The sequence below is a fragment of the Vanessa tameamea genome, chromosome 11, assembly GCF_037043105.1.
Source record: "Vanessa tameamea isolate UH-Manoa-2023 chromosome 11, ilVanTame1 primary haplotype, whole genome shotgun sequence".
NCBI classification, from domain to species: domain Eukaryota; kingdom Metazoa; phylum Arthropoda; class Insecta; order Lepidoptera; family Nymphalidae; genus Vanessa; species Vanessa tameamea.
In genome coordinates, this window is record NC_087319.1 from 9,626,281 (window position 1) to 9,645,507 (window position 19,227).

General features: G+C 31.9%; 1 protein-coding gene across 1 annotated transcript; it reads left to right on the top strand.

The window, feature by feature from the left end:
- The first annotated feature begins 2,275 nt into the window (after positions 1–2,275).
- On the top strand, positions 2,276–5,786 carry LOC113402595 (ribosome production factor 2 homolog). The gene is made up of 5 exons (XM_026642890.2): positions 2,276–2,379; positions 2,454–2,669; positions 3,402–3,675; positions 4,034–4,175; positions 5,483–5,786. Exons 1-5 carry the CDS (start codon positions 2,357–2,359, stop codon positions 5,770–5,772), a joined length of 945 nt encoding a protein of 314 aa, XP_026498675.2. The 5' UTR covers positions 2,276–2,356; the 3' UTR covers positions 5,773–5,786.
- The last annotated feature ends 13,441 nt before the right edge of the window (positions 5,787–19,227 follow it).

Sequence of the window (19,227 nt, forward strand, 5' to 3'; positions counted from 1 at the left end):
ACAATACAATATTGTTTGGAGTATATGTAGTTATATTTCATAGAATGTGCCGCTAGGCAGATGGTGGAGTTGCAAATTTTCATTTGCGCACTTAGTAGACTCATAGCCTGTAAGCCACTGAGGCCTAAACAGACACAAACAAATAAAACATTATGCAAACATAAAGAAAATAAACATTCACTTAATTAAAATAATAGATTCGTCGCACACATAGCATTGTTGGAGGGAACTACAGTATAATTATTATTGGAGGGAAAGAGCTGGTAACTATCACCAGTCAACACATGGAAAAACACATGAAAAGTATAGTCGCGACTACGGGTAAGTCAAAGTCAACTCATAAATCTTTATACAATACAAAAACTTTACACTATTTACATTTTTGCTTATAAATAATGTATTATTTACTACCGGTTCGTCAATATACACCTCGGACGTGACAATAACCGCCGAAAGAAATTCACCAGAACTTTTTTTGTCATATGTCATAAAGTAACAATTATATCTTTCATATATAATAATAATCACACTCATGTTATTTGAAATAGTCTGGAGTCAATGATATCATTTACAAGGTGCGCAATCTATTAATCTACGGTACGGTACGGTTTTCAAACCAAAGGCAGTTGCAATTAAAAGATTTGGATTCCCAGTCTATTTCTATGCCTGTGTCGCCAGTTCGATTCATGGGGAACAAAGAAGGAGGCAAAGAACTACTGGATTAATTCAGGACAAACGACGAGAGGTAGAGTTAAATAATATTTTAGGGTTATCTGAAGACAGAAGACAGGGGAAGAATGTGATAATCCTAGAGTTGGGTACCTTATGCTATTTCCCGTAATCAACTCTTCTATAGCCTATTCCAATGAAAGTAGGAAAAATGATAAACAAACCTTAGATTTACGTATTTCATGCGATTTGCTACTAACTCAGCTATGTTGTGCACTATTAAGAGTTTATGATTAATATATCTTTATTTATAATACAACACTATAGCACTTAACTACTTTAATTATACTTCCCAAATTCCGACAATAGTTTCGTCAACGTTAAAAACGCTATTTTTTCGCAAATCAATAGTGAATATCTTAGATTAATCAAGCTCTCGACCAATGATATCGCGTCAATTTGCTGTCAAATGTTGTTATTTGGATTTTTTTCCTGTTTTAGTTGGAATAGAGAATAGGATAGACAAGGATCTCATTTAAAACATTGTCGAAATCGAAATCAATGTTCGACTCACTGAACAGGGTTGCGTAACTCCCTTGACTGTCTACTAAAACTGTTTTGTACTAAAACTGTCAAACCGGTACTCCCTGCAGGTCGTACAGGTATAGGTGCTGACCTCTAGGCCTTCTAATGATGTGACACAAGTCACGTACCTACATAGTCATCGCTAAGGCCATCAACACCACCTCGAAGGCTACAATATTGTTATAATATAAGAAATTATAATGCCAAAGTAGGACTCCATGAAAACAACGAATCGAACGTTGAAACTTACAGCTTAGACTGCAAAAATAACAAAGGCTTGCTCTTAATAAGGTTACCAGTTAGTAAAAGATTTTATAATTAAAGAATGCCAATAGATAAGTATGGATTGGATGAAAATAATGATTTAAATTAAGTAAATATGTTTTTATAATTATTATAAGAATAACAGTAACAATAATAATAGCAATAAAAATTATACTTCTTTAACTTCTGATGGGATTTGTGGCGAAGCTTTACTCAACTTTAAGAAACGTTAGCTTTTTGTGGTTACCGTGTAATTCTTTTAATTATATATTATATAAATAAATAGATATATTTATTTTTTATGTTATCGGTACGGGGTTCTCACTGCTCATAAACATTAACATTACAAAAAAAAATGTATCTCTTACATCGTCATCGCGCAGCCAACCTTGGGAACTAAGATGTTCTTTATGTCTGTAATTGCACTAACTCATATGATGAGTGGATGGCACCTTCTCTGGCCGTACACAAAAACGCTACCACCAAATAATTTCTTAAGAAGAAGTTTCGTTAGTTTTTGCTGTATGACCACTATTGACAAAAAAAATATTTTTTAAACATATATTGAGAAAGTAAAACGGACTAACTAACACAAAATAACTATTCAATCATACTAGTAGTTCCTGACATTAATAACATTAAAACGTTGTAGTTGTAATCATTTATTTTTTACTGAGCATTATTGATAGTAGGCTGTATAGCGAGTACCTTTTCAAAGATGAAATATAAAAACTAAAAAAAATGAAATATGCCAATGTCATTGTCAGTTGTCAATGCCAACTTTTAACTGAAAAGCTGCTCAAATAGCACGTGTTTCTATTATAAGACAACAAATAAAATGGGTGTTATACAAAGAATAAAGTAATTATATAAATTTCAACAACTAGTAAGTAAAATAATTTCAAAAACATTAATTTGTTCCAAATTGATTGCAGAAAACCTACAACCCGTAAGGGTAAGAAAGTTCTATTGTCCAGGGAACCGAAACCAATCGAAGATACTAAGCAAAGCATTTTCCTTCAAGCTCGCAATCCATCTGAGAGAGCTAGAAAAGTTTTGAAAGACCTCTATGATTTAAAGAAGCCAGATGCAGCATACTTAAGCAGAAAAAATGATTTTGTACCATTTGAAGACGCCACACTTATTGAAAAGTAAGTTTTAACTATAAATATATGACTTTTTGTGTTTAATACTATTTTAATAATATTTTAATTTATTTATCTATGCACATAATTATAATTGGTTCAATGTCATTCCATGCAATGATAAACAATGCCCTACAATTTCTAACTGTGAATACAAATTAGAAAATAAAAAACAGAGAATGCAGAACATCAAAGTAACTATCAAAATCAACCACATATTCTAATCACTGCTAAACAATACATGTTTGTGTGACATGTCAAAAGTGTGGTCACTTGAATTAATTATAGGCCTTTTGTTTTATCAGAGCTTGTTAATAGCAATTCTAAATATTACTGTCTTATAAATTGACTTATATATCGGCATTTGCAACTGATGATAGCTTTACATCTAAATTCAAATCATTAGATACTATAAATATATTAATACATATGAATTTGCTTCCCATTGTCCACACATTTAGATCTTTTAAATGGTGCAACAGATTTTAATACGGTTTTTATCAATAAACAGAGGGATTTAAGAGGAAATTTTTATATGTACAAAACAAGAAGAATAGAAGAAAACAAGAATTTTTATTTTTATGTTTGATTTTTAATCTAAAAGTTGCATATAGAGCCTTAATGTATCTATGTGACACCGACATAGGTAGCTATAATAATAGATCCTTTGGATGACGATGTGGGATATTAGATCAGAAATATATATAACTACAATAAAAAAATTGTCTGGTGTTTCAGATTATGCTACAAGAAAGATGCATCTTTGTTTGGAGTCAGTTCTCACAGCAAAAAGAGACCTCATAATATTATACTCGGAAGGACTTTTAATTATGGTATATTAGATATGATAGAACTTGGAGCGGAAAATTTTAAAGCAATGTCAGATTTTCATAACATGAAAGTGTTGGCCGGTATAAAACCTTGCCTACTTTTTAATGGACCTGTTTGGGAATTGAATCAAGACCTTAAAAGATTGAAATCCCTCTTTACTGATTTCTTCTACAGAGAAAAGGTAATAAAAAAAATATTATCTATTATATATTTTTTTAATTAGTAATTTAATTAGGACAGATATGGTTTATACGCTCATAGCCAATGGCACTGAAAGAAATATTAACCATTCCTTACATTGCCGTTGCACCACCAACCTTGAAAATCAAGATGTCCCTTGTGCCGTCAGTTATATTGGCTCACTCATCCTTCAAGCCAGAACAACAATACTGAGTACTGTTGTTGGGTATTAGAATTTCTGATGAGTGGGTGGTAGCTAGATAGGTTTGCACAATGCCCTCCTTCATCTCATTACATATCTCATCTTCAATGTGTATTTGTAATAAATGTTTCTAATTAAAATTATATTTTAATTGCAGGTTGAATCTGTCAGACTGCAAGGATTAGAACATGTGATTAGCTTTTCAGCAACTGATGATGGCACCATTTATCTACGGTCTTACAGAATCCATTTGAAAAAAAGTGGTCAAAGAACTCCAAGAATTGAACTAGAAGAAATAGGTAATTATTTTTTCAAACCATTTATGTATATAAATATTGCATTTAACCCGTTGTATTCCGAGTGGTTGGTGGTTGAGTTTAGAAACAGAAAGCAGGTTGTGTTGCGCAATCCTAGAATACAGGCCTATGCCTGTAGTAAATCAAAGATTGATTGGCCAAAGCTTAATGTGTTTTCAACATATACCATTAAAACTACTTATTTAGCATTAGCAGCCTGTAAATTACCCACTGCTGGGCTATAGGTCTCCTCTCCCTTTAAGGAGAAGGTTTGGAGCATATTCCACCACGCTGCTCCAATGCGGGTTGGCGGAATACACATGTGGCAGATTTCGTTGAAATTAGACACATGCAGGTTTCCTCACGATGTTTTCCTTCACCGCCGAGCACGAGATGAATTATAAACACAAATTAAGCACATGAAAATTCAGTGGTGTCTGCCTGGGTTTGAACCCGAAATCATCGGTTAAGATGCACGCGTTCTAACCACTGGGCCATCTCGGCTCTCAAAAAAAAAAAACTACTTATACTACTTATACTGTTTACCTATTCTTTATACTTTGCTTCTTATTATAATAAACATGTTTTAAGGTATCGAACTAGTCAAAAAGTATATGGTACAAATGGGCAATTTTAGTAAATGCCAAATCTATAAAATAAATGATCTGTCTTTTAAAATATGGATTGAATTATTAATATTATACTACAAGTAAACATTATTTTTTACTTAAATGAATATTCATTTTAAGCATACAATATAATCAATAAAATTTACATTTCTTGTTTATTAAGGTCAGCAATGAAATGAATTTGAGCAAATTGGCTTATTATATTCAAAATAAAGGTTAACATTTAATTTTAAACTAGGTATAATTAATGATAATGTGTTGAAAGTTTTTAAAATTTAAATGTCCCTGAGTGTGACAGTCTGACATGATTAAGTATATTTAAAAAGTAAAATGCAGTTCACACAGCTCCATCCGCAATGTTGCCTGATACAAAGAATCGTATGATTCTAAAATGCAAAATTAAATTCGTGAAGAGCACTAATTTTTATAATACAATTTATAACTTAGAAGTCGAATTTTCCATTTATTTGTGCCATCATAGTAATTTGGATTTAAATGAATTCTTTAATAATTAATTTCTTCCAACATGCGAGCCTTGTAGTCAATGTTTATCATACATATGTCACTAAATACAATGACTGTAAATGCAAAGTTAGCATTCAGAAAAATCTTACATTTAGTTCACATTATGGTAATCCATCTTGGTAAAATATACATCAATAAATATTGCTTTGTTTACAGGTCCTTCGGTAGATTTTAAATTGCGTAGGACCAAGTTAGCTTCTGCCGATTTGTTCAAGGAAGCGTGTCGAATACCTAAAGAATTGAAACCAATTGCTAAGAAGAACCAGTCTACAGATGCGTTTGGAACTAAACTTGGTCGTATTCACATGGGTAAACAGGATATTAACAGACTACAAACCCGAAAGATGAAGGGTTTGAAGAAGTCAACAGAAGAGAAAAAGCAAATGCTATTAAAAAAGAAAATGGCAAAGAAAGAAGCAAAAAAAGGGAATATGTTAAATGCATAAACTTATATTATCAATCTGTTTTTCGTTTTCATCAAATAATTCCCCTAGTATGAAAATAATTAAATTACAATATTAATAGGTCTATATACCAAATAAAGAGGGGGAAAGTAAAAGATAAAGTATAATAAAACGTTATAGAGGGGGAAAATAATCAGTTTCTCGAACTGTATAACTTTTACAATGAAAATGATGAAATTTGAAAATAACATACTTTTCATTGAAAATATTGGGACACTTGAATACTTTAAATTCGCACTATGCCTATTTAGAATGTTTATTAAATCTAGGTCGTCTAATTTTTCGTAATGATAGAGAAGACTTCGTCGTTCGTGGTCGACTCGTCTGACGGTCGGTTTATTTCGCTTGCAAAGAGTACGTGAATTACAATAATGAAAAATCGTATCCCGAATGGCACGTAACATTCGAAAGCAGTTTTCACATTTTCACAGGCAACAACAGCACAACTTAATAACAGCCGACAAATCCGGGATTATTTCCTCACAAACAAGACAGCTACTTTTAAAAACAAATGTCAGTGTTTCTTGTGTGGTTACAAGTTTTTGAACGCCATGTTTTTTCATCGGTTTTCACTCATACCCTTTGCTTGTCAATTTTTCGCACGCAAAATCCAGTTTTTATTCAATAAACCAAAATTTCACCTCTAAATTCAAGATGATGAAAATTTATTAACATAATAATTGTTCAGACAATTAAAAAAATAATTAAACAATTTTGTTCATTTATTAAATAATCTATCAATTATAACGTAATTGTTTAAAACACGCCGATATCCATGTTGACATGCAACAGTTCCAATCAGTCAATGCATAAAGTAATATAGTTTTACAAATTAATTTTAAAGTTTCATTAGTTATCAAGAATAATATTAAAATTTCAAAAGTATTATAATTTAGTATTACATATTAAATACGTGTGAAATAAAATTAATCAAATACTATTAGTTAATCATATCAAGTCATTATTTTTTTTTCGCTTAAACCTGGAAACAATAGTGTTTCGATTATAATATTATAATTATATCTGAAAAAAATATACTATTAGTATTAGGCGATGAGAAAACTAAATTCTTCGCGTTATCGAAAATGCTTTTCTTATCTACCAAAAAGACTCCATATTTTGACAAATTGACAATTACATAATTTACATTCTACTTTCGTACATTTTGGCGTTTTATATTTTTACTGAACATCAGCAGATCTTCGCTGGACTTCAAGCTTGTCGTCTTCTTGGAAGACGTGGCCCACACTGACTTCGATCAGAGAGAGTACAACCTCGGCGACTCTGATGTCGCGTTTATAATTAAAAATATTGACTATTATATATTATAATACAATTTACATAGGTACTTCAATCAAGTACCTATGTAACTTGTATTAGGAATGGGTACGACAATAACCCAAGGGACTGTCGAACCTATGAGTTTCACATTGCTAAGCGACCCAAATATTGTTGAGCCAGTGAGGCATAAGAGACACTGCCATCTGTTAATAGTATAAAACATAATCGCTTTCTGTTTCTGTATGTATGTACATCTAACTTATAAACCAGTTAACGGATATATGATACGGTTTTAACTAATAGAAAGAGCGATAAACCTTAACATAATTTGTAAATATTTTATACAAAATTATGGTGATATTTGTTTTATCCAAAGGCCTACAGAAAAGTCCGCGACCGCATAGCTATGTTCGAAGGTATACTATAGTTTGTTTGGGAAGACGTTTTCAGTTTCCGTTTTATTTTTAGTAAAATTATATCTTTATTAGCAAATTTTCTTAGTGCGAAAACGGGAATTGCTAGTAATGATATGATAATCATACACATGATATTTATACTATTCTAAAGAGTACTTAAACTTCACGACTGGACAACCGTCTCACATTTTGAAATCAACAGCCAATGGAATAGAACCCGAATTATTATTACAAATTAAACATCGTATTTATCCAGGACTGGAAGTGTTAGTGATCACAAGGAAGAACTTACCTTAAAATTTTTCATCAACAATCAACCACAGTTACTTTTTCAATTACCTTGTGGCTGGGTTATACCTATGCGCGTCTATGTAGGTGCCATTACATATTTTACCTCCCAACAGCAACAGTTAGTATTGTCGTGTTCTGATTTGGAGGGTAAGTAGTCCAGTCACAAGATGCTAGTTGTTCTTACAATGCTAAGCTAATACAGATGGGCAGTTGTGACGACTGACCATCATCTTATTTAAATGTCTGTCTATCAATTTTAAATAAAAAAATACATGATATATTTATTATATTCTAAATATGAACTTAACTTCTGTTAATTATAATACGTGCATGCAGTGGCGGACTAACAGGGGGCGGAAGGGGTGGCTCGCTCCGGGCCTTCGGTCTTGGGGGGCCCCCAAATGCATCCGCGTTCCTCTGATCAAATCCTATACAAGACTAAAAATGTGCTTAGTATCTACATTATTTCATCAAGATCAAAACGCTACACTACTGCTATTTAGACTTTTTACAAATAATAAATTAATATATATCATAAATAAACATAAACACTTATTTATACACACAAATGTAAACTGAATAAAAATCTTGTAAAACTACATTTTTTTTTAGCGCTGGGGGGCCTCATTCATCTTTGTCGCCCCGGGCCTCTGACGGGCTTGGTCAGCCACTGTGTGCATGTATTTGACAATAATTTTATTCGACTCAAATATACTATAATATAAATGAACTACTTAATCTTAGATAAGTACCTATATTGATATTCCTTAACCGTTGTCTTTTTCTATTGAATGCAAGTAAAATAATACATTTTGTAACCGCAAGACTTGGTTTTTCCTTCCGCAAAACGTTACAATTATACCTATAGATAAAAATAATAAAAAGTGTATTTTATTTCCAACAAAATTAGTCATAGTTGTATGAGAGAGGTATATCTTAATTGGCATGTGCCTGAATAGGAAGATATCTTTCCAGTGATATTATTTCCACAATATACTTATAGTTTAGTGAGACTAAACATAGTCCATTGGACCGCATTTCAACCACTTTTACCAAAAATTGTCTAATCAAGTGCAACTAAGTTTCCATGTGCTTAATTTGCATTTATAATACATCTCGCGCTCGACGGTGCAGAAAAACATCGTAATGAGACCTGCATGTGTCAGATGATAATTTACCAGATATGTATCCAATCCGTATTGGTAGGATTGAAGAGAAAACCTTTAAACGGTATTAGGTCATTTAGAGCCTTCAACGTATTTTTATAAACTCACAATAGTTGCTACATAAAAAATGAGCAACATAAAATGAATCATTTGGTATTTATCTTTTCTATGAAAACTCTCGTTAATAAAACCACCTCTTAACAAACATCTAAATAATAATTAAAATAATTAAGACTGACTAATCTAAATCTAGACTAGATCCATCGGCTGCCTATTACGATACAAATTAATTTTATCTTTAATCGCCGTTTCTGAAACTGGAAGTTAATTTATCTTTTGCTAGAACAAACGTCAACCGATTTGAAAATGTTCTTTTTCAGTGATATTAGCTTAGACTTAGATACCTACCTTTATGGAATCTATTGCCTCATAGAAATTAAACCCAATTTATATTTACAACATATATGTACATACTAAATATATACGTATTGTTATGTATATAGTATGTATATATTTAGGTGTATATAAATTTTATTCACGCGTGTTACGGTTGTTTGATCGTTTCATTGGATTTTTGTTTTTACATATTATTTATTTGGTTTTTATAATTATCTAAACTGTAACTAGATGTAGTTATAACTATAAACCAGCGTGGTGTGTTTAGATTGAGTTATTATAATATATACATACTCAATATCGATACAATAAATAATAAATAGGTATGTAGAACAAACTATTGTTTCAAACCGGTTATAAAAAATGATATTAAAAAAAAAATTGACATCCGCCAACACTATCGATCCCTCCTCTCCCTAATCCACAAAAAAAACAAACAGACTTTCGCATAAAACGATGTGATTATATTTACATTGCTGGAGTGTCCTATGGACCTGATCTGGAAGGCTCTCCGAGTTATATTGTATTTTTATTTGTAACCCACAGACGGGTTTTGACACCGCCTGGTATTTTGTGACACGAAACAAACGTACAAGACCATGCGAATAATACAAGAATTAAAAAAATATTTATATACATATTTCTCCTGACGCCGGGGACAGCCGGATATTATAAAATAACTCCGGTTCTTACCCGGTTTATCCTCAAATAACTATTATTGTTCAAAAAACATTTTAACTAACTTAATATTATTTCTTTTAACTTTTTCAAAACATAAGTTTCCTATTTAAGTACAATAAACTTGTTTTAATAAATAATCGTAGTATTAACATTTTTTTATTTTTATTGAAATCAATTTAAAAAAATAAAAACGAACGATATAAATTCAACTGACGCCGAGCATTAACTGGTATACCAATTATGAAAAAAAAGCTAGCTTCGGGTCTTACCCGGGTTATCCTCATATATCTATCTTATGATTATTCACACCACGTCTGAGCCAAGATTGATATAATTTAAATGAAAATTGTTACTACATAATCGTGTAGTTAAAGAAAGGTTTTATCATATGGAAAACAATCTTCATCGCCAGTTCTAAGCGCGTAAGTTAAAGGAAATATTTACATTAAATTTCTATACATATACTTGTGGGACTATAGATTAGCTGATTTAATTTAAATACATTCGATCGATCACATTATTTCGGTGTACAACACCGGTTATTTTAGATATATTTACCTGGTTACACCAATCATGTATCTGTTCGAATACAAACAGTGCTGGTTTTAAAAAAAAAAAAATTGAAAAAGGAAACCTGTTGATAATCTGTAGATCATAATAATAGTAATCTTTTTTGCATGCATCTGTTATTAATTTTACTTTAAATAATCGGTATTATCTTTTTGACTCGAGTTTTTACAATACCCATCCCCGTACCAGTCGCCAAACATTTTTATAACTTATATGCATTCGGAATTTCTTAATAGAAAAATAATCATAGTTTCAACAAAGAAAATTTTAAGAATATGTTTTGTAAAAAGTAGTAAATGTCTTTGATTAGATCTCTATGCCGGATACTCTTACATCAATTAACACGACCTGGGACCGTAGACGCATAAATTAGCATAGTTATTGTGTCTAGTGTACCTACTATCCCTGAAAGTGTTAATGCGTATTAGAGTATATGAGACTAAAGACTTGTTGTGATAATAATATAGAAGAGCCACGCACCTGGTGACTCCCTAACGCATCTTATAGGTTTGACTTTCGTTTATTTTATTTTTTTAAATAAATAATTCTTATTGAGACAACCTCTTCAAAAGAATTTTCTCACTCACAACGCATAAGTATAAATACTTTCCTCAATTATTAACTCGATTTAGTTTAATCATCATTACGTCAAAAGTCGTAAAAATAAAAATATTGGCTGCAGTATTGCTAATTACAACCATTGTTCGTCTGCCTTTTAAAAATTTAATAAGCAGACTTCTAAATGTGCCTGTGAGCTGCTGATTTTCATCTAATCGATGCTTATTATGTATGTCTTTTATTTTACATTATTATTTCCACATGAATTGTTAATAAGTTAATAAAAAGATTTTCGTACATTTCCGTTCATTAAAATCGCATAACTAAGCTAATTGAGTGCGAGTTAAAATATTTTATTAGTAAAACTTATCTTTGTTTTATTCGAAGAATTAAATAAAATATATTATAATAGTCGTTACTTAAACTAGGGGAAATCCCACAAATACAGTGAGTTGCTTTAAGACGTATTTTAACCTGAAGATTCTGTGTCACAATTCCTCTATCATGATAATTTAAAAAATAAACTTAAACAGTAACATTATCATACCTTAAAATTACATTATATTTTATGTGATTTTTTATTCCTGGTTAAAAGTCAAAAATAGATAAAAAACTATTTTGATCATCCCTCTATCTAGCTTTTCTATTTATCTCTCTATATCTATCTATGTATATATCCCATTTTTTTAAAGAAGTCATGTTATAGTTGCAAAAATCACATTTAATTTTTAATTCAATGAACGAGGTGGACAGTCTATGTCATTTTCTTAAAATGTCTGAAATTAAAAAACATCTACCTAAGCCCAGCTTTTCTTGCACATCTCTACCACAGGTTTTATTGAATAATGTAACTTTTATACCCACTGTATAACCGTAATGTAGACTTTAAAAGAATTATTTAATTCTAATGTCAAATCCTTACTTTATATTATTAAGGCGAAAGTTTATATGTATGCATATTTGTTACTCTTTCACGCAAAAACTACTCAATGGGTTTTAATGAAACCTTACAATAATATGGCTTATATATCAGAATAACACATAAGTTATAATTTATAAAGATATTGTGTGTGTATAATACTTAATAACCAACCCCTAGAACGTGAGCGAAGCCGCGGCTGAAAACTAGTAAAATATAATTTTTATATTGTGCCGTCGGCATCTTATATTTAAATATCCCACTTAACGAAATAGAACCGAAAGTTGTTTTATCGTATTTTGGTCCGCATTCCAAAACTACCAGTTTAAATATTAAATATAACAAGTAACTATAGTCTGTGGTCGGAACTCACCTATTTTTTGGGCATATCTATTCAGTACCTTTCAAATAGCACAGGTTCCATTCCTCGCCTTTTGTCGCGAGGTAAGTCGATGAAATAACTACTAGTTAAAATGCAAACAGTTACGTTGAGAGTTATTATTTTAAACTTCCGTTTATAAATTCGTGAAATAAATAAATATTTGTTATGGTTGCTTACCATAACAAATAAAGTGACCATAATGACCATAATAAACCATAAGTAGGTATACAATACCTATTAGAATACGTTCATTGGATCTTTCAAGTGCAAACGAAAGTTATTAGTTAGACATGGTTTATTCTTCATATAAGCACGTCCATTAATGTAGCGATTTGCGCAACCGAAGTACTTCCACCTCACAATAAATTAACGAACAATATACATTGACTTTCTGAATTAATTATTGGATTGAATTAGCGTAGTTCTCTTAAAATTGATGAATTTCAGTAAATAAAACCCTTAGTAATAATATTATGATAATACATTAATATTAATCCTAAAAAAAAAATATTCTTTAGTCCATTTCAACCAAAAGAAGACAAAAACCAAATAAGCAAAATTTCACACTGAGTTGACACAATATCATTGGACGAAAGCTTGATTAATCTATGATATTCATTATGGCTTTCGAAAAAATTAAATGGATATAAGCAGTTAAGTGGAATAGTTTTTTATTATAAATAAAGACATATTAATCAAGAACTGTTAGTAGCGCAGATTATAGCTGAAATATTAGCAAATCGCATGAAAGAAGTAAATCTAAAGTTTGTTTATATTCATTCCTACTTCGATTGGAATAGGCTATTGGAGCTATTGGCTTATGCAAACCAATGGAATTCTGCATAAACCAACAGCTCCGTTGGAAAGATCTTTTTGTAGAACTGTTTTAGGTACAAACTTGCCATCGTTATGTAAAATTTACAGATTGAGATCCATTCGAAGGTCATCAATTACATTTAGGAAGACAATTTTATCGAACATGTACTCCTACTACTTCGTACACGGTATTTCGTATTTTTAATTTAATTATTGATCTTAATTAATGCTAAGTACATATAATTACCATATTTTTAAATATAATGATTTATACATATAATTTTTTTTGTACATATGTTAATGTAAGACTGCGTGCCAAATAATTAGAACGAATAAGGAAGTTTACGAAGATGTGGGTTATTTTATTAGGTACAAATAAAAAAAACAACAGGATAGATATTTATAAAAATATGCTTTTGCTCAAATCTATATATAACACAGTTGTAGGAATTAAGTTGGTTGTTACGTTATGGAAAAATAATATAAAAACTGTGAAAAGCTTACCTCGATGACATAGAAAATATCTTGAATATTAAAAATAAATGGGATCAATCATGTGTCGGTGAATATTCATAAAAAAAAAAAAAACAAATTAAACAGAAATCCTTCTTTCTAAATTTGATGTTAAATGAATTTCTTAATTATTACTCATGTTTGTCAAAAAACTACTTCAAATACACCTTTCTGCAAAAATCTTGCCGCTATACAATACAGACTTTGGAATTACTTCTATAATTGCGACGTAGGTGTTAAATATTTTAAAATAGTTTACTCAATACTCGTGCAGTGAACAGTGTCTGCAAATAACCGCAAGTCGTCTGTTGTTCAAATCGATTACGATGTTGCATTCAATGCATACCGCGTAATTTAATAACACACACAATCACCCAATAGTTATCATTAAACGTGACAGATATTTTATAATTATGGAAAATATGAAGGCGTTTATTATTGCTATCGTTCGTGTGCATTTTTTATTTTGACTGCCTAGTTGGCTTGTGGTTTGTTTGTAAGACTAGATACCGAGGTCGTACGCTTAAATCGATCCCCATAACGTTTTTTTGGTTTTTCTATCAAGAAATTATCTATAAAAGTATCAAAACTAATTGGTCAAGCAAATAAATTTATATAGTGATGAATTTTTTGGTTAATAATTCATCAGTAGTAACTCGAAGTTCAGACGTTGATAGTGTTAGCACCAACACGCCTGAACTCTTTCCGGTTGTGTTGGATTGCCATTCCGTCGGGTTATGAGTGTGATGTACAGTTCACCTGTGCTTATATATACGCTTGTGCATTATAATATATTTAGAGTGCAGTGACATATATAATACTCCGTTAAAATGCTATTCGTAACCGAAAACCATAAGGTAGGCAACAATTGTATTGGACTGTACAATATATAATAGTTTTGCAATTAATTACGCGGCCTTATTGATACACCATAAAGTAATACATCAATTTTAATTTTAAACATGAAATTATAATTGACGAAACGAAAATTTTGTTATGGGCAGAAGAAAAAATATTTTGTATCATCTTTCATTTACCTAAATTGCGACTGGATGCCGTTTCCCATCTTTTTTATCTAAGGATAATAGTGCATAAAATATTATAAAGACTTACGTAATGGTAAATAGAATAAAGAGAGGTCACCACCGCCTATAGGAAATAGCGTTGTAAGAAATAAACCATTCCTTACATCGCCAATGCGCCAGTGCCTGTAGTTACACTGGCTCACTAACCCTTCAAACCGGAACACAACAATACTGACTACTGCTGTTTAGCGGTATATTATCGGATTAAAGGGTGGTATCTACTGAGACGGACTTGCACAAAGGCCTACCACCAAGTAATACAAGTTGATTCTATCCAACAATCGGAAATGGTTTTAAAGTGTAAATATTCTGCTATTCGAAAGGAGGAATATCTTTATATTTGAAATACATTATGTAACTATTTAAAGAAAGTAAATATTGAAAGAAATTATTATTCCATAATTATTTCTTTGATTTAAATATGGATATAATTCCCATTTAATTTTGGTGGTGATACTGGCCACACTCTCGCAATCATTCAAAGTTTCAAGAACTTTCGATTTCGTTCTTTTTGCATTTTTACATCTTCGGTTTAACACCGAATTGAAACTTGAAATTCGATATATAGGTGAGTTACCTTAATAGTTGAGTTTCTTAATTTGTGATTGATTATTACTTCAGTGCTTTAAGAGCATATATCTTTTCAGAATATATTTATAATGGAGTTTTGAAGTTTGATAAAAACTTTATACAACATATTTCTACCGACCTTAAAAAATTGTAAGTCTTTAATTCTTATTTTTGCTTAAATGCATTGGTTTGCAATTTAGAAAGTCGTAGTCATGTTTAATTTGTGATTTACAGTGATTTTTGACCCATTGGAATGATTCTCCGGAGTTGAAATCATCATTTAAAGTAAGCAGGACTTTGAACCTCCAAAAGGTAAATTACTGCTTACATCCCTCGTTAAAGGTATTTATCAAGTCCTTTACCTATTTCTAATATTACTTGTTCGGCTGATAAATCTATTGCTCGTTTAAATTCAAAGTATAATGGCAAACCATGTGTCAGATTTATTATTCTTAGGCTTGAAGAACTTTGTCTACCTCGAGGTATTTCAGTCAGCTGTTGAACTTTTTTCGGATGTTCTAACTTGGTACCGTAGTGTTCGCTTGGAAGTCGCTGATTGGCAGAGCTTAAAGAAGAAGCTGATCGAAGATTTTTCACCTTTAGACTTTGATGAGCAGCTGTTACCGGAGATTCGTTGTCGAACGCAGGGTCAATCTGAATCTTGTTTAATTTTTATTGCGGTCATGATTAATTATTTTTCGAGACTTTCATATTCACTTCCAGAAATGGACAAATTAAAGATTATACGTAAAAACTTACGTCCTTGTTTTACGCAGGCACTGGCGCTCGAGACTATTGATAGTTTGCAGCAACTTAGGGATAAATGTAAAATTTTAGAATTTACTTTTAAATAAGTAAAAGATTTTAGGGAACCACCGAAGATTGATGCTGATACTTTAGCTTCTGATTTAGTTTTTAAATATTCTAAATCTTTTAAAGTCGAGATGGTGCGCGGTAAAAATAAACCTGGTTTGTTTTGTTTTCGTTGTAAGGTTAAGGGACATAGTTTAGGTACTTGTAAGTCTAAGGATATTGTTTGTTTTCGTTGTGGTACTAAGGGCATCACCGTTAAGTCCTGTCTTACGGATTCCGTTACTTCATTCCGCTAACTTTGATCCTAACGATTGGCGGAACTATTTAAAACAGATTTCACTTTTCTTTACTCATAGTGTAGCGGCTATGCAGCGTCCTCCGGATGACATTCGTCCTTATATGTCGGTTTCTATTTTTGATGAACACTTTTGTGGTTTATTGGATTCCGGTTCATCTATATCTATTTTAGGGTCTAATTTAGGTCAATATTTTATCGATCAGGGTGTTCAGATGTTTAACACATCTGATATATCTTATATAGCTACGGCTACTGATGCACGGTCTCGTGTGTCAGGTTATTTATTTTTACCCGTTACTCTGAAGTCTGAAGAAATTTTATGTTGTCCCTAGTGTGACAACACCCTTAATTTTTGGGATTAATTTTTGGCGTAGGTTTGGTTTAGCGCCAAACTTATTTTTTTGCGGGTGTTTGGTTTAGCACTTGCGTTATATTATTTGCCTGTGTTGGGTTTACCACCAACATTATAAAAGGCGTATGTTTGGTTTAACACCAACATTTTATAGAATCCAAGCTTATTTTCTTTATATAAGCATTGATTCTTGGGGAACCATTGTAGTTTCCTGAGGATTGTTTTCTTCGCAAAGTATAATTGCGAGGGAAGTTTTTGGAGGTTTCCTTCGAAAGGTAGCATTTAAGTCGAGCGAATGTTATAAAGCACTTGGTCGATGTGGGTGATTCTGCACCTACTATTGATTTTTATTCCATCGGGAATAATGTTTTGGTCCGGGCAGCAGAGAGTAGAGGTATGTAAGGTTTGGTATTGTCGTTAGGTTATGCGAATTGTTGTAGTCTGGACAGCGGAGAGATTATGAAGGTAACATCAGTCCCGACGGTTAGTTTATTATGGTGTGAATAGCGTTGTCTATAGGTTTCGTTTGTGTTCGTTAGGTTTCCCTTTACCCCTTTTCCTTCTCCTAAAAACCTTATGGAGCGGTTGGTAACTCCTTAAATGAGCCTTAATACTTAGAGCGGTCTGTTACTCTGTCAAAATAAGCCTTAATACTGTTCCTTCACGTTTGGTGACCGTCCAGTATCCACTTTGTAATAGTGTGGTATTTGTTTGGCAACCTTTTATTCCTTTCCCTTGTCCTTATATCCCTACGGAGCGGTTGGTGACTCCTTAAATAAGCCCTAATACTCAGAGCGGATTGTAACTCTGTCAAAATAAGCCTTACGACTCAGAGCGGTTTGTGACTCTGTAAAAATAAGCCTTAAGACTATTCCTTAACATTTTGTCACCTTCCAGTAATCCACTTTTGTTCCAGTGTGTTCAGTGTTAACCCATTTCCCACTTCCCATATATCGGTATTGCTAGCCCAATACATCTTTTTGGCATTTTCTTTGAATTTAAATAATAAAATAGATTACATTTATTTTATCAGTGCTGTGAAATGATTATTACATTTAGAGTTTATTATCTAATTCGTTTGTTGTATTTGTTGGACGTCATTTTACTTCGTTTCAGATTAATTTATTAGCTGTCATCCAATAAAAGCTTAGTATTTGTTTGAAAATGTCGGGAATTTATTATGACAGATTTATTTTGCCTTATAATTGGCTCTTATTAAATAAAATAATTATTCCATAATTATTTCTTTGATTTAAATATAGATATAATTCCCATTTAATTTTGGTGGTGATACTGGCTACACTCCCGCAATCTTTCAAAGTTTCAAGAACTTTCGATTTCGTTCTTTTTGCATTTTTACATCTTCGGTTTAACACCGAATTCAAACTTCAAATTCGATATATTGAATATGTCGGTGAGTTACCTTAATAGTTGAGTTTCTTAATTTGTGATTGATTATTACTTTAGTGCTTTAACAGCATATATCTTTTCAGAATATATTTATAATGGAGTTTTGAAGTTTGATAAAAACTTTATACAACATATTTCTACCGACCTTAAAAATTGTAAGTCTTTAATTCTTGTTTTTGCTTAAATGCGTTGGTTTGCAATTTAGAAAGTCGTAGTCATGTTTAATTTGTGATTTTCAGTGATTTTTGACCCATTGGAATGATTCTCCGGAGTTGAAATCGTTATTTAAAGTAAGCAGGACTTTAAACCTCCAAAAGGTAAATTACTGCTGACATCCCTCGTTAAAGGTATTTATCTCTTGATTATTTACTTGATTATTGAACCTGTATATTTCGTATTGCAGGAGGTTTTTTTTTTACCCACCACGTGGATTTGAAATATTAAGTGTGGACAGCTGCAGTTTCCTAGTTGAGTGTGTCCAGATAGCTGCTGGTGCAACTCCAAGGATGGCATGTTCTCTGTCTGTTCCCGTAGATATAAACAATATCCACATGTAGCTGGAAATTTGGTGATGTACCCACTTTCATTTTTTATACAAACTTAGTTACACCTTATTTTCTATTCTATCTATTTCCCGGGAAAACGTCGAAGAAAACCGGAACAAACTTGTGTCTGAAATCGAGTCTTCGTTAAACAAAGTCTCGAACTGGGGTCGGCTAAACCTAGTCAATTTCAACCCCAAAAAGACGCAAGTTTGCGCGTTAACTGCTAAAAAAACACCATTTGTCGTATCTCCACGATTCGAGAACATTCCGTTAGCCGCCACAGCTAGTATCGGAATACTTGGCGTCAATGTTTCGAGCCTCGTTCAGTTCCGCGGTCAATTGGAAGGCAAAGCCAAATTGGCATCAAAAAAGCTC

Coding starts and splice junctions, on each gene's coding strand:
- LOC113402595 (XM_026642890.2), top strand. CDS start 2,357: ATGGGTGTTATACAAAGAATAAA. Junction 2,670..3,401: donor GACGCCACACTTATTGAAAA/GTAAGTTTTAAC, acceptor CTGGTGTTTCAG/ATTATGCTACAAGAAAGATG. Junction 3,676..4,033: donor ATTTCTTCTACAGAGAAAAG/GTAATAAAAAAA, acceptor TTTTAATTGCAG/GTTGAATCTGTCAGACTGCA.